The 25,037-nt window shown below is 47.8% G+C and overlaps 2 protein-coding genes across 4 annotated transcripts in view; both read right to left on the minus strand.

Annotated features, from left to right (window-relative positions):
- Window positions 1–307: 307 nt before the first annotated feature.
- On the minus strand, window positions 308–12,993 carry MFSD2B (MFSD2 lysolipid transporter B, sphingolipid). Its single transcript, XM_057557902.1, has 15 exons — window positions 12,821–12,993; window positions 11,734–11,827; window positions 11,212–11,355; window positions 9,912–10,036; window positions 9,266–9,389; window positions 8,872–8,950; window positions 8,651–8,781; window positions 6,697–6,787; window positions 6,459–6,580; window positions 5,946–6,029; window positions 5,565–5,645; window positions 5,227–5,336; window positions 4,715–4,858; window positions 4,155–4,325; window positions 308–3,333 (listed from the first exon to the last, which is right to left on the minus strand). Exons 1-15 carry the CDS (start codon window positions 12,991–12,993, stop codon window positions 3,309–3,311), a joined length of 1,698 nt encoding a protein of 565 aa, XP_057413885.1. The 3' UTR covers window positions 308–3,308.
- UBXN2A (UBX domain protein 2A) overlaps window positions 11,347–25,037 on the minus strand; it is a 53,975-nt gene continuing 40,284 nt past the window's right edge. For 2 of the 3 annotated variants that reach the window (XM_007183452.3, XM_057558096.1), the window contains exon 7: window positions 17,530–21,060. In XM_007183452.3, coding sequence (XP_007183514.2) covers window positions 20,868–21,060 — 193 coding nt within the window. In that variant the 3' untranslated portion in view covers window positions 17,530–20,867. Of the gene's footprint in view, window positions 16,597–17,529; window positions 21,061–25,037 lie in introns of those variants that run through there. The other variant, XM_057558097.1, reaches the window with a different exon arrangement.

Below are 25,037 nucleotides of genomic sequence, written 5' to 3' on the forward strand. Positions count from 1 at the left end.
ACTACTGAGCCCGCATGCCTAGAGCCCGTGCTCCGCAGCAAGAGAAGCCACCGCAATGAGAAGCCCACGCACCGCAATGAAGAGTAGCCCCTGCTCACAACAACCAGAGAAACCTTCGCAGCAACGAAGACAACACAGCCAAAAATAAAGATTAAAAAAAAAATTTATTAAAAAAAATCACACACAAAAAAGGAGGGAATGGCAGGTGAGGGTCAGGAGACGGGAGACAACGCTGTGGAGCCGGGTGGCGGGAGGAGAGTAAACCGATTATTGGAAGAGGAGGAGAAAGTGAAGGGAACAGGAAAGGCTGTTTTTGTTTGTTCGAGGATGAGGGCACCATGGACATTCACTTGTTCAGTTAGCAAACATTTATTCATGTTGAATGTTCACTTCTGGGCACTGAGGATGTAGCGGTCAAAGTCCCTGCCCTCATGACATTTGTTTTAACAGGGGTGTCAAGCAATAAACAAGAAAGCCGTTGATAACTATATAGTTGTATGTGGAGGTGGGTTCTACTGAGCACAAGCAAAGTGGGTGGAGCGTAGAGACCTGGGGGTGGAGGAGGCGATTGTGGGGAAGCAGGAAAGGCCTCCCTGAGGAAGTGATACTTCAGGAGAGACCTGATCTTGTGAGACCTTGAGGGACTGTTGATGGGATGCAGGGGTGGGGCTGAGAGGGTCTTGAGCAAGTGGATGGCATGCTCTCCTGGATTTAAGTGGGGATGGAAAAGGTCGTGGAGAGGGAAGGGGCAAGGGGAGATGTCTGCCTTTGCCGGCGATAGGCCCAGGGCTGGCCGTGGTGGCAAGGAGACATCTTCTTCCTCTGATAAAGGAGGATGGGCTCTGAGGAGGGTGGGTGTCAGGAGAGGGACATGGATATGGGGGGAGCTCAGTGGGCAAATGTGAGCCGAAGGTCGAAGAGTAGGAATAATGGAATTACAGTGGAATCGAAGCATAGAGTCAGAGGCAGGGATGCTGGCGTTTGGTTTCAGAGGAGGAGTGGTCCTGTGATACCAAAGTCCTGGATCAGCCATACCTCCAAAAATTATTTTAAGCCCTGGCTAGCTCCACAAGCTTTGGAATCAGGCCAGCTTGGGTACAAGACCGTTTCTACCACCAACTGATCTTAGGCAAGTTGCTTAATCTCTCTAAGCCTGTTTCCTCATCTGAAAATGAGAATCATAGTACCTGCTTCATAGGGCTGCTATGAAGAAGAAATGGAATAATCCCTTTTGGCCAGCCCATGATTACCTCCTGTCTCTGAGATCTAACCCCTAACCCCCCGAGGTGGCCCCCTGCATCTGTCTTTGTACAGTGAAGCTCTGACCCTTGAGACTGCACTCCTGGGAAACAGTACAGGTGACATAAAACGTGGCACGAGCTGCTGATCCCACCTGCGTTGCCCAGGTTTCCAAAGCACAGCATAACAACATGGTAGAAACTACCTGGCCTTCTTTCATACCAGGTACTGTCTCCACAGGGCCAGTGATTTTCCAGTGTTAAGAAACTGTTCTGTATGTGTGCGTGTGTGGGTGTGTGTGAGTGTGCAATGTGTGAGGTATGTGTGTGGTGTGTGTGCCTGTGCATGGCGGGGGGTGAGCAGAGCTTCCTGTCAGCCCCTTCCTGAATCGGTCAGATGGGCAAGGAAGAGAGACCGAGCCCAGCTCTTTCTCTGGAGCCCTGTGACCTCAAGGATCAGATGCCCATGTCAATGTCACGGGGCCAGAAAGTTCAGGCATCAGACAGACTGGGTCACACTCTGCACTCTCTCTCTGAGGTCAGGTTCCTTCTTGTGCTGTAGCATTTGTAGAGGAAGCTGAACACTTTAAGCTCTGAGGAGCACATCCTGCCTGAGTGTGTCTGAGCTCTGGCCGTCTTAGACCTCGCGTCTAATCTCACACCTAAGAGGCAGCCAGAGGTCTAAAGAGGAAGTGGAAGGGGGCCTAGCCCTGGGCGGTGGGCTCAGGAGGGGACTGGGCTGGGGGCTGGGAGAAATGTGGGGGGGCAGGTCTGCACCTCCTGGTCTCCTTTGAGGTATCTGGGCTTCTCTAGGAGGAGTTGCTGGGGCATCAGGGCCCCCACAGTTCCCTCAACTCTTCCCCAGGCCCCAAACCCACATGAGCTACCTGGCCACTATGGAGTCTCAACTTTTTTTCTCCTCCAAAGGAAGGAAGGAACCCACCTCCCACATGGCATCTCTGGTCTGAGGAAATGCAGACTCTGGGACATATGGCTGATGGGCCATAGCCAGTTTCAGTGACATCAGGCACCGTCCCCTTCCCTCCTCGGGACAGGGCTGTCCCAGGAGGTGGGATGAGAAGGCTGGCCACAGGCAAATTTTACAGACTCAATAGAAGATAAACCCTTTAATTTGTTTCTGAGAAAATGAATCTCAGTGGATCTTTCTTCCCCAAAGACATGGCCTCTAGAAAATGGTGGTTCCTGTGCTTTTATAAGATAAACTTTCAGGGGACTTCCCTGGCCGTCCAGTGGTTAAGACTCCGCGCTTCCACTGCAGGGGGCGCGGGTTCCATCCCTGGTCGGGGAACTAAGATCCCACATGTGGTGAGGCACAGCCAGAAAAAAAAAAGATAAACTTTCAGAAAAATATTTCCACAAAAATAACGTTTGTTGATAAAAATGATGGATCTTCGGTGGCTCAGTATCAGTCAGTGTCCACTTCTAGAAACAGTGTCATCAGCTCAGCTGTACAAAGGGAAAGAGACACCTCATGCCCTGCTCAGTCTATCCCCACCACTGGCCCCATTCGCTCCCTCTGGGGTCTGTTGGCCTCGCTGCATCTGTCTCTCTCCTAATTGGACATCCCAGCATGTCCATCTGTCCCCACTCTGCCCGCTCACGTGCTGTCAGCCTCTCTCAGACATCCAGTGGAACATCAGGGGAAACGAGTTCTGTGTGTCTGTCCTGTCAGGTAGCTTTGCCATCCAAGCAGGTTGGTGGGCTTGGTGCTCCCACAGGAAGTCTGCAGACCAGGCTGGTAGGGGCTTCCTTTTTCCAGGAATAGTTGCTACTGGTATGCTTTCCAGGTCACAGGTTGCCTGCAGCTGGGTAGTCAGGGGCACAGGCCTGTCTGAGATGTCCTGCAGTCAACAGGCAAGACATGACAGGCGGGGGTCCTGGAGCCCAGGCCACTCTCTTCAGGAGAGCCACTGAAGACACCATATCCCAGGGGAAAAGACGGGTCGTGTGTAAACTGTGAAGCAGGGGTGCCGAAGGGCTGAGAAGAAAGGGGGGCTTGGAGCCCAGAAGACGCTGCTCCTGCCATTCCAGCTCACAGGAGTCTCAAATTCAAGCGAGGCTGTAGCTGGTCCTCCTGTCGGAAAGGGAAGAAGCCAAAGGGAAGGATGAGGTGGGTGGGGTCCCGTGGAAGTGTCAGTGGCTGCTCCTTGTCTCTCTAGCAACTCCTCCCCTTCTCAACCCTGTGAATGAAGCTAAACCCCTGTTCTTCCAAGTCCCACCAAGCAGTTCCCCATCCACGTGTTATTCCCCGAGTGTAGCGCATGATCTCAATAAGATGGGCTGGAGTCCCAGGCCTTCCACAGCAAGCAGTGAGGGACCCATGACAAAGCCACTTCCTGCCTGTCGTGCGTGGTCCTCTGTATCTACATGGACTCGTGTTTGTAAATGCGTGAGCATCGGCAAAAACGTGGACAAGGCTCATGAACGTCTGCTGGACCAGACGTGTTGACGCTGCAGCGCCTGCTTGGCCTCAGGCTCTGGGCTGAGCTCTTGGGACACAAAAATGAAGAAAACAGACCCAGCTTTCAAGGTCCCCACAGTCTACTGCGAAAGCCAGACAGTGGGCAGATGATCCTCGGGCAGTGGGATTGGTGGTTCGCAGGGGGAAGAACAAGGTCAGAGAGAGCTGCTCAGTGCAGCCTGCGGGGGGGAAGAGTGGAAGACGACTCCCAGGTTTCGGCTCCCAGGCTGGAACGTGGTGCCACTCACTGGGACCGGGGCACAGCAGGAGCAGCGATTGGGGAAGAAGATAAATTCGGTTTGGGGCCCATTAAGACTGACTGCCATGCTTGTGGGACATCAGGTGGAGATGACCAAATGAGAGCCGTGCACATCTGCCTGCCTCCCGGGCGTTGGCAGCCCTCCTGTGTATACCCGTGTGCGAGAGGTGCCTACCTCCCAAGGGAGCGGGAGCTGGTCCGACTTGGCACCTTTGGAGCGGGGCTGACCATGAGGATGCACAGACCGATGAGGATCATGCAGGTGGGCACGGCACCGATGAGGACCTTGAGGGTCACCACTACCTGCTCCGCCTGCTTGCAGGCTCCTGACTCATACCCTGCGAAGCTGGGGAAACACCATCCCACGCATCCAGCTCAGAGCCTGGCTTCCTGACGGAGGGGTCCCAAACGCCCAACCACCACGCTATCCTGAAACTTGGATAGTTTCCTGGCCAGATCAGCCTAACTATGGGGGATGGGACTGTGAGGGAACGAACAGACCAGGGAGGAGTTCAGAGAAAGCTGAGAATGTGGGAAGCAGAGGCTTCAGAAGGGGTACAGCCACCAAGAAGGGTCCCTCCCAGTCATGTGCACAGAGAAAGCTAGGGTGGAGGTTCCCACACACCCTCCGGACCCACGGGTGACCCCTGGCTGGCTAAGGCGGGGGACTCTGCCCTTTGCTTCCCACACCACTAGCCTTCTGTGCCTCTGGTACAGCCCAGCTCTGTGACTCACTCCAGGCTGAGAGTGGAGATGCCCAGGGCGCCTGCACCTGAAAGCTTGGTGAAGAAGACATAGGATGAGTAGAAGATGGTCTCCAGCCCTGGGCCGTGCTGGTGCTGCAGCTGGAATTCATCCACCACATCTGGAAGCATGGACCTGGGGGAGGGGGCTGCAGAATTATCCCTTTTATCCCCTCAACAGCCACCAGCCTGGGAGCTCTCTGGGGACAGAGAGTGAGTCAGATTCACCCCTGGGTCCCCGCTGCCCAGGACCGGCCCACAGAGAGTCAGGCAGTAAGTGTGCTATTTCCCCAACGCACAACTGTCCACCATTCCCGCCGCCTGGCGCTCTTTCAGGAGGGCTCCACAGGTGGCACTGGCAGCCTCCATCTCCCGCAAGGGGGAGAGCCCCTCCCCAGCACAGCCTGTGCACAAGGGGCCTGGGACAGCAGGTTGATGTGAAGGAGGGATACCCAGTAGGAAGGACGTGAGGCTCCCACTCCCATTTCCCTTCACCCAGCCTACCAGGGCAGCAGCAAGGACACAGCAATGCTCACGCCAGATACAAAGGCCACGACGTATGCCACGGGTGCTGTGGGCACAGCAGCCAGCAGGATTGCAAGTGGCACCATCCCCTAGGGAGACAGACACACTAGCTGCTCCCTCCACCTGCACCCCCCGCTCAACTGCTCTGTGATTCACACACTCACCGCTTCACTGATGACCCCCTGCTCCTGGTCCTGTGCTAGACACTGAGCACGCGGTGAATATAGACGCGGCCCTGCCGGCCCCCAGGAGGCTCAGGCTCCAAGGTCACTGCCCCCCCCCCAATCCCTCCAGGCCTTGCTTCCTGCCTCACTCACAAAGATCCCGAAGGCCGACATCCTCTTCCCAAATCGCTGCAGAACCCACTCCCACATCGGGGTGCTCAGCACTGCCGAGACCTGTGAGCAGACAGAATCATCACAGCCCAGGACACGCTGCCAGCGCCTCTGCCAGGCCCTCAAAGCCCTTTTAGGTGGGACGCTTGACGTTGACCTTGCCCCCTGGTTGGAAACAGTGGCTGTGAACTATATGACCCTGGCCCCAGTTCCACCCTCTGCTGAAATGCAGGTGACCAAGACCACAGCAGAGTCCAGAACACTGACCACCGGAAGTCCGGCTATGTGTGTCATGTCAAGGATCACACATCCCCAACTCAGGCCCCCGAGCGCCCTTGCCTCTACCGCCCCAGGTCCCCTCACCAGGATGGTTAGCACCAGGCTCTGCACATGGTCATGTAGCCGGGAGGCGTGTGTACAGAACAGGACCAGGTAGCTCTGCTCCACCTGAGGAGGTCGACAGCAAGTGGGCATGTATGGGAAATGGCAGAAACGTGGAAGTCAAGGGCAAGGCCAAGGTCTCAAGTCTGGCCTCCCCTTTGGAACCTCAAGCGTCCGGTTCCTGCCGCCATCACGCAGTCCCCTCCCCAACAAAGGACGCTCATCCCTGACACAGGTATAAACGCCATTCCTAGTCCCCCTCCCCGGCACAGCTGAGAACCACCCCAGACACCGTCAGCTTCCTGGTGTCTGGGCCCCGACCCTGCGCAGCCCCACAAGCTCTAGGCAGGTTTCTCTCCTCCCAGCACCAGCCTCGCCGGGGGGTTGCCAGCCACTTGTTTCTCTCTGGTGCGGTGGGGACGAGAGACACCTGAACCTACGCAGGGTCAGTATGGCCAGAGCCAAGCCAGTGGGCATCAGCCTGGCCAGAGGTACCTGAACGGCTGCCGAGATGAACAGGAAGGAGATGACCAGCTTCAGGTAGGGCGGGTGCCGGACTGTGAGGCGTAGCCCAGCCAGGAAGCTCAGGCCCTGGCCGGAGGCTCGGGGAGAAGCATCTGCAACACGGGAAGGGGACATCTTGGCTTGGTGGAGTTCAAAACCAAAACCCACGCCCAAGAGGAGCCCGGCCGCAGCTTCTGCTTCCCACACTCTGCCTGCACCCCGCACCCACCTGGTCGCTCCTTCACCCCCAGGCAGAGCAAACTACTGCACACGGGGTAAGTCACAGCAACCACAGTGGCTGCAATGCAGTAGAGACGAGTCTGTGGGACAGGACAGAACTTCAGTGGGGGTGATGTCTCCAACCCACGGAGGTGGGGATACCCAGGGGCCGGGCAGGAGTACCTCCCAATGGGAGCAGAGGGACCCTCGGCCCAAGCCCAGGGATGCTGGGTGCCCCTCCTCCCAACCAGCCCAGCAGGAGAGGGAGATCTAAGGGCCCAGAGTGGTCCTTCTGCTGACCCTCTGCCTCCTGCGGGCATCCATGCCACCATGGGTCTAAGCCCCCTTCGCCTCTCTCTTTTTTTAAGCAAACGTTCATTGGGGCTGATTTCTGCATGCTAGACCCTGAGGTTACGTTGATGAATAAGTGATCCTGTGCATCCACAATAAGGGGCTTGGAGTGGGTGGGGAGACAGATCCATGAGCAGACAGTGTGATGCATGATGACGCAGATAAATGTCAAAACCAGAACGGTGCTACCTAACATTCAGAGGAAGACACATATGTAATAAAATACATTTAAGGCATGCATGGGAGTAACAGTCACCCAATTCAGGATAGGGGTTCCCTTTGGTGTGGGAAGAAAGAGGGAGATGGGCAGGGCTTCTTCACCAGTGTGGATCCAGCACAGTTGCGCAGGGTCCCACGTTCAGAAGGCACTGCACCTGGGAGTTAATGCTCTGCTGTCTTGAAATTCGTGATGATTTTATCTATGAATTTGTGTTTTGTAAGTGAAGTCGGTGGAACAACAGAGCTGGAACTACCAAGAGGCACCTGAATGCTTCTCGCCTTGGCTCACACGAGGCTCCACCTCCCGGGGTGGGTGGGTTCTCAGCCTCCTGCTCCCTACTTCTTGGCATCCCAGGCCCCGCCCGGCCTCCTGCTCCCCAACCCAAGGCCACTGCCACCCTCTGTTCCACCCTCACCCAGACAGTGACCCAGTAGCTTTGGGGAGGGCACTTGTAGAGGCCTCAGTGGGGCCTAGGCATGGAAGCGGGGAGGGTAAATCTGCAGGTCGCAATTCCTCTGATCCCAGGCTCATAGCACCATGATGGGGTTTGAGGGCAACTGGGCAGAGTCTCTCCCCGACCCAGATTCAGGCAATCCCTAGATTGGGGCAGTAGGCCATGGGAAGGGGAAACTGACTTCCCCACTCTCTCTGGGGCTCTACAGCTTCATTTTGCACTGTACTCAGGCAAATTCTGTAGCTGGGCTACAGATGGGTCTGGGGATGGGTGGGTACACAAGGACTTCATTGTAATGTTTTCTTACGGGTGGTGAACCATGGGTGTTGGTGGTATTATTCTCATACCATTAATTCCCAAATGTTGGTGGAGGTGAGTGATGTCATTTGCTTAAGGAGAAAGGGCTGGGTGGGGTGGGGGGATAGAAGATGAACTTGATGGATAAATAGATGCACGTCCCCTAATTGCTGAAAAGGGACCTGCTTTGAGAAGACAGGAAGGGGTACTAACCCTTTCACACTGGGGGTGGGGTTGGCGTCGGCAGTCGCCCATTCAGGGATGGGTAGGACGGGTCATAGGTCAGGTTTTGCCCAGAGCTCTGCCAGGACACCAAACCGTTCTGCTGTCTCTCTCCCCTGTCCCTGCCTGTGGCCCTTCCCCACCCCTGTCCCTTCTCTGGGGTCCGCCTCCTCCCCTCCAGATGGCCTGCTGATCTGTTGTTTGACTCCATGTTTAGAAGGCACCCAGCAGAAGCAGATTTAGCAGGGAGGACGGAGGGCATGGGCTCAGCTACAGGAGCAGGGAAGGAATGAGAGGGCCTGGTGTGCAGAGCTGAGCCCCCAAACAACCATGAAGAGACCTGGGGGAGAAACAGCCCTGGAAGAAAGAAGTGACCCCGAAGCGGGGGTCCCAGGGGGTCCGGGTAGCCTGGGCACTCACCGCGTTGGGGGAGACGGCCACTTGTCCTGGGAGCGCAGTCTCCTTGCACCTGTGGGACCCGTGGGCACCAGACACGATGAGTCCATGCACAGTGGCTCCCATCAGCGTCCCCGCCATCTCCAAGGTCATCCCTGGGACACAGCGTGGAGCAAGGTGACAGCTCGTGGGGCCAGGGGCAGAGCCATCCCACCCCGCCCCACCCCATGCCTGCCTGCACTCACGGTACACGGTGGCCGAGTCCCGCTCCCTGGGGCTGGGGGTCAAGAGCATGGTCAGTGCCGTGTAGGGCACCTGGAAGAACTGGGGCACCGGGCAGAGCTTAGGATGGCGCCTACCGCCAGACTGCCAACCCAGGCCAGCAGCTCCCCGAGGCCAGGCCTGCGCCAGGCTGGCACGTCCCCACTGATCCCCTCAACCCGGAGTTAGGGGCTGAGGGACAGGAGGGGCACCCAGCCTAGAGCCCACGAGAAAAGCTAATGGTCGGTGGCCACCTGGTAAGCAGGTGGGCAGCGGGGACCTGGACCCCTACCCCCAGCACACACACACTTCAGAGGGGCCTCCAGCCAGCACTGGGGTTCCAGGAGTCCAGGCCGAGGAAGGGGGCCACCTGCTTACCGTGGCCAGCGCCTGGAACAGGCAGTAGAGGGCTGTGTACCAGAGGCCTCGCAGGCTGGTGAAGGGGGGCAGGAACCACAGGAAGAAGGAAGCCACGGCAATGAACGGCGTGCAGCCCAGCACCCTGTGGAAGCACAGCCCAGGTGGAGCGCCCCGCGGCACCAGGACAGAGGACGAGGACGCAAAGGGTGGGCCTGGAGCAACCTCACCCCTCTGGCCTCGAGCTCTTGGCCCCTGGAGAAGCCCTGGGCTGGGGCTCTCAGGGTGGGAGCCATGGAGGGGGAGAGGTGGCCAGGAGTGGGCGCTGGGGCACTTAGTGGCTGGGTGGTGCCATTCCCTGTCCCCAGGGGGCACAGGCACATCCCGTCTTCTCTGTGAGACCTTCCAAGACACCCAGCTCAGCCTGGCCGCACTCCTAGACCCTCAGGGCCAGGCCTGCGACTCTTGGAGGGTTCGTCCAGCTCCGTGCCACCAGGTGAGGGAGAGGTCTCTGAACACCTGCATGACTCAGTCAGACCCGATCCATTCCTGTCACCTACTGTCCAGACTTGTCCTCTAACCATCCACTAAGAAGCAGATGTGACAAACACAGGGACTTCAAGCCAGGGGTGGGTGCCAGGATCCTGAGGACCATGGGGCTGCTCACCAGGGCATGAGTCGTCCAGACCCTGTCCTCCTGCTTCTGTTGATGAAGAACCCAGCCAAAGGGTCGGCAGCTGCCCCAGACACCTTCCCTCCAAACAGGACAAGTGACACCTGGGCAGCAGGGATCTGAAAGGGACAGGGGAGGGGACAGCCAAGGCCGGCAGAATCAGAGAGGGTGTCTAGGCCTGCCCGCCCATCAGGAGGAAGATCTGGGAAACTGGCAGGGGCCAGAGCCACGGTGCAAAGGTTTTTTGGTCTCTTCCCCAGGACAGGAATCCAGAAGGCTCCGAGGGCTTATCTGCACCAGTAGAGAAGAGGGAGGGAGTGATAGCTGTACCCTAGCACATTCCTGTTATACTTATGCCCAGTCACTTTTGGAGAAGACTTGAGAGATCCTCCCCTGAAGGGTTCAGTGCAAGAAGGGTGCACTGAAGCTGACAGTCAAAGGCAGACCTTGTGTTTCACAATGAAAATGTTTTATTGATTTTTCTGATTACATAAATGATACACTCATTATAAACACATTCAAACAGTACAGAAAAATATTGAGCAAAGCTCATCTGAAATCCCACCATCCTGAGACAACTACCAGGAGCATTTTGATCATCCTTTCCTGCATTTCCTTATGTGCATTTGCAATTTATAATTTTACACAAATGGGATCATATCAGTGTCATTTTAAAAAATCACGGAAAGATAAATAAATAAATCATGGATACCTTATTAAAAAGTTCTTTTTTGTTTACCCTCTATCCTCCACCATTCCCTCCTATAGCCAACATTAACACACTGGTGGATATCCTTCCGGAATTTACTTTCTCCATGCTCATCCTTTAATCATGTACAGACATATATACATCCATATATATACCCATGTACCCACATATATGGGGCATGTTTTTGTTTTGCTAAAATAGGATCATTTTATATACCCTTCTCTAAAACTAACTTTTCTCACTTGACAGTGCATCATGGAAATCCTTCTGAGTCAACTGGTATAGATCTAACTCATTCTTTTGAGTGACTACACAGTAGTCCACTATGTGGATATAGCCCAACTTATTTTCCAACTACTTCTATATTTTGGGGCATTCATGTTGTTTCCCACTTTTCCACTACAAACAGCCTGCAGTAAACATCCTTGAGGAGGCTGCCCTCAATAGCATTTGGTTTTTTCTCAAGCTTGGGTCAGAAGTACCATCTACCAAGGATGATGGGGGTGGAAGTAAAGGTGGGGTGAAAGGACCAGACACCAAGGAAGATGGAAGCAGGGGGCCCCCGAGGCTGCTGCCCACACTCACCTGTGCCACATCGAGCAGGAAAAGTTGCAGGTAAAAGGCTATGGCGCTGGAGGCCACCTGGTTGGGGACCCCTCCAATGCCGTAGCACACCTTCGTACAGAATGAGAGGCGACCAGCTCCACTGTCCTGGGGGAGACACAGGAGCTAAGCCCCCACAGACACACAACAACTCCCTCCAGCCCCTTGACTTCCAAAAGCATCCTAAGGTCTCTATGTCTTGAAGGCTTTTCCAGCAACCTCTCAGTCCTAATTTGTCCCAAATCATCTTAAAAGGAAGTGAGACAGAAAAAGGAAAAAAAAAAAATCCTAAACCATGACCTCTAAGCATTTCCAGGGGGAAGTTCTTCCTTATATTTCCCCACAGTGCTTCCTGCTGCAGTCTGTTTTATTTTCCGAGTCAGCAAGCCAGAGTGAACTGGGGGTCAGGAGGCCCCTAACTTTGCCACCAGCTTCCTGTGTGGACTTTGAATAAATCACTTTATCTCTCTAAGCCTCATCTGTCAAATGGATATTCCTGCCAACTTCAAGGGATGTTTTGATGAGCAAATGAGGCAATGGCTCCCGGAGCTGATTGTTAAATATTCGGGACTTTTGCAAGCCAGTGGTTACTGGCAGCCTGAAATCGGCCATGGTGAGAGTATTTACACCACAGAAATCAGTAAACAGCAAAAATCAGAGCTTTTTTTTTTTTTCTGGAGAGACTGTTTACCAACCCACCACTAAAATGAAGTAATGCTTATGACCCCAAATATATGTGTGTGTGTATACACACACACACACACATACACACACATATGTGTGTATGTGTGTGTATATCCCTATATATATATATCCCTAAGCTACCCAGTGAACTCCAGACTCGAAATTAAACTGTCTACTTACAGCCCCACATGGTTGCCAAACAGGCATTTCAGCTTAGCATGGTCAAAACACAGCTCCTGATTTCCATCCCATTGTCCTAACCTCTTAACCCTATTGTCCCCATTGCATTAAATAGCCCCAATGTCCACTCAGCAGCTCAGGCCACAAACCTAGGAGTCATCCTTGATTCCTCTTTCCCAATTCCCCTGTCTAATCTATCAGTGAGAGCCTCCTAAGTGGCTTCTCTGCTTCTACTCTCGTTCCCTACTATCCACTCTCCATCCAGCAGCCCAACTGATCTTTTCATAACATAAATCAGATTGTGTCTCATCTCTGCTTAAAACCCTCTAATAGGGCTTCCCTGGTGGCGCAGCGGTTAAGAATCCGCCTGCCACTGCAGGGGACATGGGTTCGATCCCTGGTCCGGGAAGATCCCACATGCCGCGGAGCAACTAAACCCGTGCGCCACAACTACTGAGCCTGCGCTCTGGAGCCCGTGCTCCGCAACAAGAGAAGCCACTGCAAGGAAGAGTAGCCCCCGCTCGCCGCAACTAGAGAAAGGCCGCCCGCAGCAACAAAGACCCAACGCAGCCAAAAAAATAAATAAAAATAAAATAAATTTAAAAAAACAAAACAAACAAAAAACCCTCTAACAGCTTGCCATTACAGTTTGAATAAAACTCCAAGTCCTTCCCATATTGCCTACAGGAGCCCACCCAATCAGCCCCCACTCCCTTTCCCACCTCACTTCAGATAGCTCTCTTCAACCATGGTAGCCTCCTCCTTCTTGTTACTCAAAACGACCTTTTCTGTTGCTGCCTCAGGGCCTTTGCACTTCCTGTCCCTTCTGTCTGGAAGGCTCTTCCTCTCAGTCTTTCCAAGAGCTGACTCCTTGCCATTCAGGCTGAAGCCTAATGTCATCTCTTTAGAGAGGCCTTCCCTGACCACCCAACTCTCTCTCTCAATTGTACTTACTACAGGATATATTCTTATTCATTTCCTGCCTCTCCCCACCAGCATATAAACTCTCTGCGAGCATGAACTATATAACTTTGATTCACCACCATGTCCCCAGTACCTAGAACAATGCTGGGCATATAGACACTCAATATATATATTTGTTAAAAGAATAAATGCCACGAAGACACTGTGGAAAGTGCTATTTCTTCCAAAGACGCTGGGAATCCTTCTTTTTCATCTTTTGCCCGGGGATGGGAGGGGGAGTGGAGAGGACCACGGCTTCACCCATTTTTGTATCTTGCCAGACACCCCAAATGAAAGGAAGGTCTTCCCAGATAAGGGTTTATCAAGTCCTCTGCACTCTTCCTACCCACACATGAGGCAGGATGTTGTCTCCTTTTCTGATATTTTTGTGAACACTATTTCAACTTCCAGAAAGCTTAACAACAGGCAGAATCCAACATGATAGCTCTCCCCCCACCCTGCCCCCTCCATAATGGGACTCTGGTTTCCCACGAAACATACCTATTAAGTTTCTGATACATAGAAGGCCCTTGAAACAGACATTCCAGCTGAAACTAGGTATATGATAGAATCTCGGAATCTTGAGGACAGTTTTACCTACTTAAATCATAAGCCCTTCACAGTCAACTGAGATCAAGTTTCAGAGTTAGACAAATTCGACAAATTTGAATGCAAATTCTCTGCCATTTCTAGCTGTGTGACCCAGGACAAGGCACTCAGTGTGCTGAGCTTTATTTCCTCACATTTAAAATGGGGATAATACACCTCACAGAGTTGTTATGAGAATTAAGTGCTAGCATTTCATGGACCATGTTTCCCCTCTAGCCATTCATCTCACCCTGAATTTCTACATTTCCCTGGGAAGTGAGAGTCCCCAGAGGGCCTCTTAATCTTGCTTTTTCTTGGAGGCCACAATCTTTTGCTCCGAGGTGCCGGAGAGGAAGCACTGAGTCAGCATAGGGAATTGAAGCCACAGACAGAATGAACGCGTTGAGCACAGGGCGGGCGCGGGCAGTGGATTTTTGCATTCGGCAGGAAAGTTCAGACATCCTAACTCCTCTCCAACACAGCCACCCTGAATGACATGCGCCCCAGCCCCATCCAGGGGGTGGGGGGAGGGGGGATGCGAGGGGCTGAGGGCGCCCCTAGGTTCCCGCCTGCCCGCCACCCTCACTTGGGAGCCTGGTTGCCAGAAAGGACATCTCTAGAGGCAGTCTCCTCAAGGACAGCCTGGCGCCTGGAGGAAGCCAGGTTTGAGAGGGTCGCTGTGGCTGCCCGCAGCACCTGCCCGGAGACTGGGGAAGGGAGGCAGCCTCCTCACGCACAACTCAACGTCCTGCCTGCCCAGGGTGCAGGGGACCTGGGGAAGACCTGGAGTGTGGCGGACAAGAGCCCTAGACTGGCCCTGGCCCTGCCTGTCTAGGTGAAGGAATCAGCAGCTTCCTTCGCTTGCCTAGGACTCGGTTTCCCATCCTGTTCTCTTTGGGGCTCCGGAACACCCTCAAGCCTCTCGGCTCTAAACTGTCAGACCCCACCAGGGGCAGTTCAACAAGCTGGAGGCTTGCCCGGGCTGGCTGAAGGCCTACGCCCAGACGCCCGGAAGGTCCCCGGGGCCCCTCCGGCCCAGCGCCCGCGCCCCTCGCGCCCCTCGCTTTGCGCTCACCGAACCGGGCTCCAAGGTGTGCGCTTCCGGCGGGGGCGGCGGCGGCGGCGTCTCAACTGGCGGGGCCGGGGTCCCTTCGGGGGACACTGCCATGGCGCACAGCTGCACGCGCACTGCGGCCGTCGCCCTCGGTGTTATCGCCCGGCCGCCCCCTTGGGGAGGGCGGCTCCCGGGCCGAGAGGGCGCGGCGCGAAGAGGGGCGGGCTGGCGGGCGCGCCCCGGGCCGGGGGCAACGCGCGGGAAAACAGGGAAACCGTGAAGTGCGCAGGTTCGGTTTCCCAAAGTGAAAAACGCCAGAGCCCACACTTGCCGGGTGAAAGGCTGGCAAGTCACTCGGGACCGTTTTCCTTGGGGTTGGTCTCCGAGGGAGTGAGAGCCGGCGGCCGTTCGCGCTAAACTCGCCTGCTAAATCCTCGTGAAAGTCGACAAACAAGTTCACTAGAAAAACGAAGCAATAGAATTGACCTGCTCAGACTATGACTGAGTAGGCTTACAACCCTCTTTAAAAAATTGATATAGGATGCCCGAAATACACATTCTCCAGCCTCATACAGATAATGGGTACGGCCATGTAACTAAGTCCTGGCCAGTGAAAAAAAGCTGAGTGGTGTAGGCAATTTCCCAGAAAGGTCCTTAAAAGGGAAGGGGTCACATCACATACAAAAATTAACTGAAAACCCATCACAGACCTACGTGTAAAGGCTAAAACTATAAAACTCTTAGAAGAAAGCAGGAGCATATCTTCATAATCTTGGATTAGACAAATGTTTCTTAGATAGGATGCCACAAGCATAAGTTGGACTACATCTAAATGAAAAACTTTGTGTTGTAACCTATGCAACCAGTGAAAAGACAACCCACAGAATGGGAGGAATGTTTGCAAATCGTAAGGATTTGTACTGGAATATATAAAGAACTCAAAACTAAACAGTAAAAAGATAGCCCAATTAAAAATTCGGCAAAGGATTTGAATAGATATTTCTCCGAGACAGACAAATAGGCAACCTCATGTCATTAGGGAAATGCAAAACTACAAGATACCACTCCACTAGGAGGGCTATAATTATATAAAAAGACAGTAACAAGCATTGGGGAGAATGTGGAAAATCATACATTGCTAGTGGGCATGTAAACTGTGCAGGTGCTTTGGAGAAGTCTGGCAGTTCTTCAAAAGTTAAGTATGAAATTATATGACCCAGCATTTATTCCACTCCTGAGGATGTAACAGAGATGAAAACATGATCATGCAACAACTTGAACACAAATGTTCATAGCAGCACTATTTTTAATAGCTAAAAAGTGGAAACAACCCGAATGTCCATCAACTAATGGCTATTTAGGATGTTAGGAATATTCATACAATGGACTATTATTCAGCAATAAAAACGACATGGATGAACCTTGAAAACATTATGTTGTGAAAAAAGCCAGTCACAAAAGACCACATATTGTATGATTCCATTTACATGAAATGTCCAAATAAATAAACCTATAGAAAGAATGTAGACTTGTGGCTGTCTAGAACTGAGGGTGGAGAAAGACTATTAATGGGGTTTCTTTTAGAGATAAAAATGTTCTAAAATCAGATTGTGATGGCTGCACAATCCTGTGAATATACTAAAAAAACACTGAGTTGTACACTTTAAATGGGTGAATTGTAAGCTATGTGAATTACATCTCAATAGCTTTTTTAAAAAAGGGAATGGATATGCTTCTTCTACTGGATGAAATGATGAAATGATGAAATGCAAATGTGATGGCTGGTGCCAACAGGCTATCTGAAGATCTCAAGTTAACTGGTGCTGAGATCCGCAGATTAACAATACTGGAGTCATGACTTTTGATCTAGCAGCTCTGAACTACTTCCCTCCGGACTTCTGCATGGGAAATAAAATAAAATGTATTCTGTAAGCCATTATTAGTGTGGATTTCCTATTACATCTAAATCTAACCCAAAAGTATACACTACCCAGTATAAAGCAAGTCATCCCATTTTCTATGCCTCAATTCCTTAATCTAGAAAATGGGTACCTTCAGTTTCCTTGATTGCAGCCCTAGCAAACAGTGCAAAGATAACTAGGTAATGCATGTGTTAAATATTTAATTTCTTGGAAACTAAACAAACTCAAGATGAGTTTCTTTGGATAATTTACATTTGAACACAACACTTTATATGCAATTTCAGCAGGTTTGGAAACACTTCACTCATAATACTTATACTGTGTTGCATGTACTACCACAATTTTACTTTTGAAGGGAAGTGGGCAACAGAAAAAAAAAAAACACCTCCCTCCCTTTTTTGCACAGAAATGTAACTAAAAGGCATTTTTTTCCCTAACAGGTACTATTCTGCTTAAAGTGATGGTATATTCCTAATGCAATTTTTAAAGACAAATAGACTTCAATAAATAAAACAGGCCGACAATAATCAAGAAGCCTGCCTTTTGAAACAAAACTAAAGACTGATACACTTAAAAACATCTGAAAGGATGCACACCGATATGTTATTAGTGGTTATCTCTGAATGGTGGAATAATAGGTGAGCTAAAGATCATTTTAGCGTAACTGTATAATTTTCTCCAATGAATATGAATTATCTGTGCAAAAAACATACATTTAAATCAAGTGACAAAGAGCCAAATATTAGTCTACTGAATAAGCCACTTCTATTTGAAGATTCAGTGTGATGAGCAATGTTTAAATTAAATGGTTTGTACTAAGAGCAAAGGGGTAAATCTTACTAAGGATTCTTCACGCTAGTTCAACTAAGGACACAAAGGATGGTGTAAGAAATAAACACAACCATTGAGTTAGTATTAAAAATATCACATTTTAACACTTCTGAGTACTAAATGAAAGTAACATTGGTTAAAGTACCTGGCAAACAGAAAGCACCTAATAAATGTTTGCTGATTCTCAAACTGAATGACTCTGCCAAATAAAAATGACAAATGCATCCATATGTAACTATTTCATAACAAACAAATGTAAATTATCTCACTGATCCTTTTAATGAACAATATTTCATCTTGAAGACAACAGTTCTTTAAACCATTAGCAAGATTGCTTTCAAAATACTTTAAGGCACTGAAATAGATGCATACATAATTTCAACACAATTAAGTATAATGAAAAGTATTCTGAAAGACAGAAGTATATAAAATAAATAAGATCACCTTTATAACCTGGATAATGCATAGTAATTTAACCAATAAATTAGTATCTGTAAAATTAGATATGTACTTCTGCATATGACCCCCAACAATGGTTTTAAACTGATTGATGACTCTTTTGAAACAACTACTTAGGTCAAATTGTATTCCACATCTAAGATGCTGGCTTTATTTTCAAGTTTGCCTTCCCTTACTAAATTCAGTTTGTTTTCTAAAGTCAACATGTTTTGGGTATTCTACAAATTTTAATTAACAACTTTAGAATTTTTAACTTTAATGTAAAAAGCTTTATCAGATGGTTCTCACTTTAGAAAACCTTTAAGAATATCATCCACATTAATTAGAGTTTTCACAGTTACAAAAATGAGGGTTCTTGCTGATGACAGGTCTTTCTCTACAGAACTTCTCACTGGGGTGTATTCTGCATGTACACACAAGAAAACCTCTAATGTGTCTTCTGGTTAATAATTACTATAAACTGGAAAATCTACAAAGGAGGTCTTTTTATTATGTACAAGAAAAATATTTCCAACAAGAAGTCCCTTTATAAAAATATATGGAGAGTCAAAAATTGACTTATATTTATGCAAATGAAAATTATAAAATGCTTCATGATAGGCCTATATGAAACATTTTCTTACAGATTCTTGAAAATATATTAACAATGACTTACGTTATATCTGATTTTACCATCCCCTCACTTTTTTAAGAATGCCATTATTTTTGTTTTACTGAAGAGACAGCTCTACCACAGCCGTAAATGTTACAGACAATAAATATTTTCTATTATATATCTGTTCATTTCTGAGGGTAAATGACAAAAGGAAAAGGCTCTCCTTTGTTCTCCCTCTCTTACTGATAAAAAGACCTCTACCACCTAGAAGGCTGAGAGCCAGAAAAGGAAGCATTCTTAAAATGAACTTCAAACATAAGATATATCTTATAAATCAGGTCATCTAGTTATGTGTATATTTCCCTTTTGTTATCCCTGAGCCTTTAATAAAAACCTCATTTAAATGTTGCAGCCTTGTCTCAGCTGTGCTTACAGAAGATAAAGCACAGGTTTATCTTATGATTAGTTCAGAATTAAAGGGTGGGAGGACAGTCTAAGAACAAACTGGTGGAATAAAATTTAAAGGTCTAACAGTCCGATTTCAGTTGAGTCTTGCACTGTCCATGGTGCAGCACGAAGGTTTTATTTTATTAGGGTGGAAGCTTAGTGCAGGATTTCCTGAAGACTGGTTCTCCTACTACATACCTAAGAATTACTTGAGATTAAAAATGTAGACATCTGGAACCCATCCCAAATACAATGAATCGTTAAAATGTGTGTGGTAGGTGGCAGGTAATAGGCATTCTGAAAAGCTTCCCAAGTGATTCTTCCATATTAAGGCTTGAGAATCACTGCAAATCACTGCTTTATAAGATTAGCTCTTTCAAGGGTTCTGCAAGGTCAAAACTATTTTCATAATTATACTAAGATGTTATTTGCTTTTTTTCACTTTCTCATGACTGTACAGTAGCATTTACTATAGGCTACATGATGTGTGATACTGCAACAGACATATAGAAGCAGATGAGATTCCATCTGTCTTCTTTAAATCAGACAGTAAAGATATTTGCAAAAAATGACATACAATGCCACGTTTCTCACTAAATCTTTTTAAATTTTGGAAACTAGACATTTTTCATAAATATGTTCTTTATATTAACACGTTTATTATTTTTAATGAATATTTTATAACTTTTTATTTTAAATATGATATTAGTATTTATAACCCACATAAACAAAAGGTCTTGAGACCAAAAAGTTTGAGAACTGCTCTTTCCAGCAGACATCCAGCACCCTATGAACATTACTGCTGTTAGGCATGGCCACTTAGTTCCTTGGCACATTCAATGTATATTTCACTTTAAATATAATTCAGTAGATCGTCTGCAAAAAGCTTCTTAAACTTATTGTCAGGCAAGGGGATTTAACCTGACAGGGAAATACTGAAGTATAACCAGTTTTAGTTAAAAATCTAGCATGTTTTCCTTAGTGACATCAGAATGTAATAAATAATCCTTTGATATATAAATGGGCTGTGTGATGTATGAAATAGAAAACCATACTTTACACGACGCATTTAAAAAATGTCAATTAGTAACGTGACAACACTAGCATTAGATTCTACGTGAGTGGTGGCAAACAAATGGCCCACTCCAAATGTTAACTAAGAACCCCTAATTTTTGAAAGAAAATAAAGTAAGGGATAAACTGCGGTTCCTAGAGAAAAAAGAATTCTTTTAAATTTATACGTTTTGAAAATGTTGAAATGTATGTCAGCAGATTGATACTGACATTATACTAAGCTACACAATTTTATTCTTAAATGAAAATACATCCCAGATACTGTTGCCAAGTTAATATTTGAGTGTATCTTGCCATTAGACAATGCAAATTGGGAACACTTCTGAGGTTTAGGCATAGCTGTGGTGAAAGCAGTTCCTTCCAGCCTTTTGATTGTATTTCAGATACATATAAAAAAATTGCATTGATGTTTTTAACCTGCCATGTATAATTTTTTAATGTATTGCTATTTAAAAAAATCTGAGACAGCTAACATTTAAACAAACCACTGCTGTTTGGGAATGATGTTTGAATGAAAGATGCTATGAACATATTTGCTAATTTATACCTTATTAAGATTTTAAATGATATAGTTATTTAATATATTTTACGTTAAATAACTGGTATTTGAAAATAAGTCTATTTTTCTTTCTGAGTAGCCTTCTGGGAAAAGTTCATTGAATATAGTTTCCAGTCATAGTTTATTTTCCTTACTTGTACTTATTTTAAAATCTTCTCATCAGGAGGGAGTTAAATAGTGCAAAGCCCAGCAAATCTGACTTCCTCCCCATTTTGGTGTGCATGTCCACTTATGACCATCATTTTTCTGGAAACTTTCCACTTAGTGTATCAAAAATCAATGTTATAAAAGTTCTTTAAAAGGTTCAGCGGTTTTTTTGAGTCTCTGAATGATTACAGCATTCTGTAAATTGGCTTCTTCCAGTGTGAGTGTTTCATCTAGCAATGTGAGGAAAGGCAGAGCTGTTGCCAGGGAAAAGGGAGGACTTCTTTGAGATCCTTGGTATTTTTCGATGAAGTCTTTGATGTGGCTTACCCTGCAAAATAGTACAAACTATTAATATAATTTTATGAAAACCTGAATTAGCTAATTTAAGGTAATAACTTGTGATGATACCTGGCTATGTTAATACAGAATAATCAAATTATGATGATATAACTACTCACTTGGGCTATCTTTCAAAGGTTCACCCCTGATGATAGTCAGGAATTACTATTCCTTATCTTAGATGTGACAAGGGTATTATAGTTACATTTTGAGTCTCTATTTTTTAGAAACACATTCTGAAATATCTACATATGAAACTATATGAAGTCTGGGATTTGCTTAACATAGTTCAGTGGGAACTGAGTGATGATGGATCACTATATCATCTCTTTGCTTTTGCATATGCCTGAAAGTTTCTATAACAGAAAAATCTACATATCTTGCTCTGAATGGATCAGAAATGGTCCAACCAGTAATCCTACACAGACACAGGCCGTATCTCTTCAATACGACGTCAGGCTGTGCTTCAAATCTAGTCAAGAAAATTCTTAACCCAGTGCAGGTAGATTTTCAGTTAGTATAATGAACACTATAATGTAATATAATCACTGCAATCTTTTTTTTTTTAATAACAGTGATTTTTAAATTTTTATTTATTTTTGGCTGCATTTGGTCTTCATTGCTGCACGCGGGCTTTCTTTAGTTGTGGCAAGCGGGGTCTACTCTTCGTTGCAGTGCACGTGCTTCTCATTGCGGTGGCTTGTCTTTGTTACGGAGCACGGGCTCTAGGCGTGTGGGCTTCAGTAGTTGTGGCACATGGGCTCAGTAGTTGTGGCTCACAGGCTCTAGAGTGCAGGCTCAGTAGTTGTGGCGCATGGGCTTCGTTGCTCCGTGGCATGTGGGATCTTCCTGGACCAGGGCTCGAACCCGTGTCCCCTGCATTGGCAGGTGGATTCTTAACCACTGCGCCACCAGGGAAGTCCTCCCAATCACTGCAATCTTGAAGGCAGCTCAAAGTTATGTTCATATAAGTATATGCGTGTGTATATAGAAAGGGAAAGTACGTATACAGTTCATAGAAATTAAGATGCCACTGGGAGTTCCCAGGTGGCCTAATGGTTAGGATCCTGGGCTTTCACTGTCGTGGCCTGGGTTCAATCCCTGGTCGGGGAACTGAGATCCTGCAAGCCAGGCAGCACGGCCAAAAAAAAACCCCTGAGATGCCACTGATTCTAAGACTTGCCATTTTATATACTACTAAAAGTTAAAAAAATCCAGATTATGACAAAATAATTTCTTAAACACTTAGAATTTTTATATTTATTGAAAGAGTACTTTTAACTAATTTTCACACAAACATTCATCAAATTACTTACTTCCAAAATAAGATTAGAATAAAATGGTTAAGTCATTCCTAACAGTTGAACGTTATTCAGACTCAGATCCTTCAAATCACTTCTGATTCAGTCATTGATGTACATGTTTTTCCATATAATACTCCCTTCAGTATCATCGGGTGTGTTGATGATACAGCAGTACTTTGAAAAGTGCTCCACTGCTGTCTCTGGGATGATCTTTCATTGAGCTGACACTTGTTCTGCATGCTTTGAGGCAGATGCCAAGGCAAAGACAATTGTGTCATGACTGCCATATGGCCAACAAGAAATTATAAGGATGCATCCCCATTTCAGAGATGCTAAAATGTGAAAAAATGTGCAAACAAGAATTAGTGCGGCTTCCCCGGTGGCGCAGTGGTTGAGAATCTGCCTGCCAATGCAGGGGACATGGGTTCAAGCCCTGGTCTGGGAAAATCCCACATGCTGTGGAGCAACTAGGCCCGTAAGCAACAACTACTAAGCCTGCGTGTCTGGAGCTTGTGCTCCGCAACAAGAGAGGCCATGACAGTGAGAGGCCCGTGCACCGCGATGAAGAGTGGCCCCCGCTCGCCGCAAGTAGAGAAAGCCCTCGCATAGAAACGAAGACCCAACACAGCCAAAAATAAATAAATAAATAAACAAACAAATAAATAAATAAAATTTAAAAAAAAAAAAAAAAGAATTAATGAAATATGGCATCACCAAAGACAGAATTTTCCCATTCAATCAAATTCACCAATTGCCACTCTGTTAACCTGTGCAGGTTACCAAAAAAATCAAGAAAATGGTCACTTGTATTTATTTGGGTACCAAAAATTGGATAACGAAAGGCTAAAGCTTATGGAAAAGAATATAAGTACAAAAAACCCCACTAAAGATTAAAGGAACCGTGCAGGGCTTCCCTGGTGGCGCAGTGGTTGAGAATCTGCCTGCCAATGCAGGGGACACGGGTTCGAGCCCTGGTCTGGGAAGATCCCACATGCCACGGAGCAACTGGGCCCGTGAGCCACAATTACTGAGCCTGCGCGTCTGGAGCCTGTGCTCCGCAACAAGAGAGGCCGCGATGGTGAGAGGCCCGCGCACCGCGATGAAGAGTGGTCCCCACTTGCCGCAACTAGAGAAAGCCCTCGCACAGAAACGAAGACTCAACACAGTCATAAATAAATAAATAAATAAATAAATAAAAGAACGTGAATTTCTAAAAAAAAAAAAAAAAAAAAAAAAAGATTAAAGGAACCGTGCAGTAAAAATTAAAAATGGGTACTGTGATCTCTACAATACTACTATGAGAATAAAGAAATGCCAATCTAAAAAGCTAAGAGAGGATAAAAAATAATACTCATTAAGCTCAAAAAGAGGCAAGAAAGGAGGAGCGAAGAATAAAAAGACATGGGGTAAAGAGAAAACAAAGAGCAAGATGGTAGCCTTAAACCTAACTAGTTCAGGATATTATAAAACATTATAAAAACTGGACTAAACATTCCAGTTAAAAAACAAAGCTTGGGGCTTCCCTGGTGGTGCAGTGCTTGAGAATCTGCCTGCCAATGCAGGGGACACGGGTTCAAGCCCTGGTCTGGGAAGATCCCACATGCCGCAGAGCAACTAGGCCCGTGAGCCACAATTGCTGAGCCTGCGCGTCTGGAGCCTGTGCTCTGCAACAAGACAGGCTGCGATAGTGAGAGGCCCGCGCACCGCGATGAAGAGTGGCCCCCACTTGCCGCAACTGGCGAAAGCCCTCGCACAGAAACGAAGACCCAACACAGCCATAAATAAATAAATAAACAAACAAACAAATAAATAAATAAATAAATAAATAATTTAAAAAAAAACAACAAAGCTTGGTTCATTATCACTTAATTAAATACCGTTGGCCAGTCAAAGGTTTTTAAATGCTTCAAGTCAGTCAGGGAAAAAAATGGTAGGTGACTATTTGTTACTGAAAATGCCAGAAGTATTTTTCTAGACAAAGAAGTTGGGATTAAAATATTTTATTTCCCTAAAAAGAAACAAACCTGAGTTGTAGACAACAAACTTATGGTTACCAAGAGGGGAAGGGTAGGGTGAGACGAACTGGGAGAGTGGGATTGACATATATACACTACTATGTATAAAATAGATAATAATGAGAACCTACTGGCATACAGGCCAGATATGAGAGGGAGTTGTGGTGGCCCAGATCAGGGAATCCGAGTCCAGGTTGGGTGAAGAGGACGCTGCACAGGAAAGCGGCCCATCTTCTTGGTGTCAGAGTCTGACCAGCACGAGGAGGGCGCCCATGTAGAGGGAGGCAGGTGGGGGCGGTTGCAGTACGAGCAGGGTTAGGAGTGTGTCCACACAGAAGAGGTGTTCAGTGCAGAGTGTCAGAAGCCAAGTTGGGTTAGGAATATAGGAGAGGTGGTGCACAACAGGCTGTCTCAAGCAGAATAAAAAGAGCATTCATACAGAGGAGGGACTGCAGTGTTTCAGAACCAGAAAGAGGTGGAGAGTGACCACTCATGGGGGAGGATAGGCAGCACTGACTGCCAGGGCCCAGGAGGGCAAACAGGTCACTGGCATGATGTGATGTGTCAAGAGACCCAGCAGGAAGAGGAAGGCTTCCAGGCTGGAGAGGAGGCAGCAGTAGAAGAAGGGGACTGGTTACATGTAGGAG

The sequence above is a fragment of the Balaenoptera acutorostrata genome, chromosome 12 (genome assembly GCF_949987535.1).
Source record: "Balaenoptera acutorostrata chromosome 12, mBalAcu1.1, whole genome shotgun sequence".
Taxonomy (NCBI): Eukaryota; Metazoa; Chordata; class Mammalia; order Artiodactyla; family Balaenopteridae; genus Balaenoptera; species Balaenoptera acutorostrata.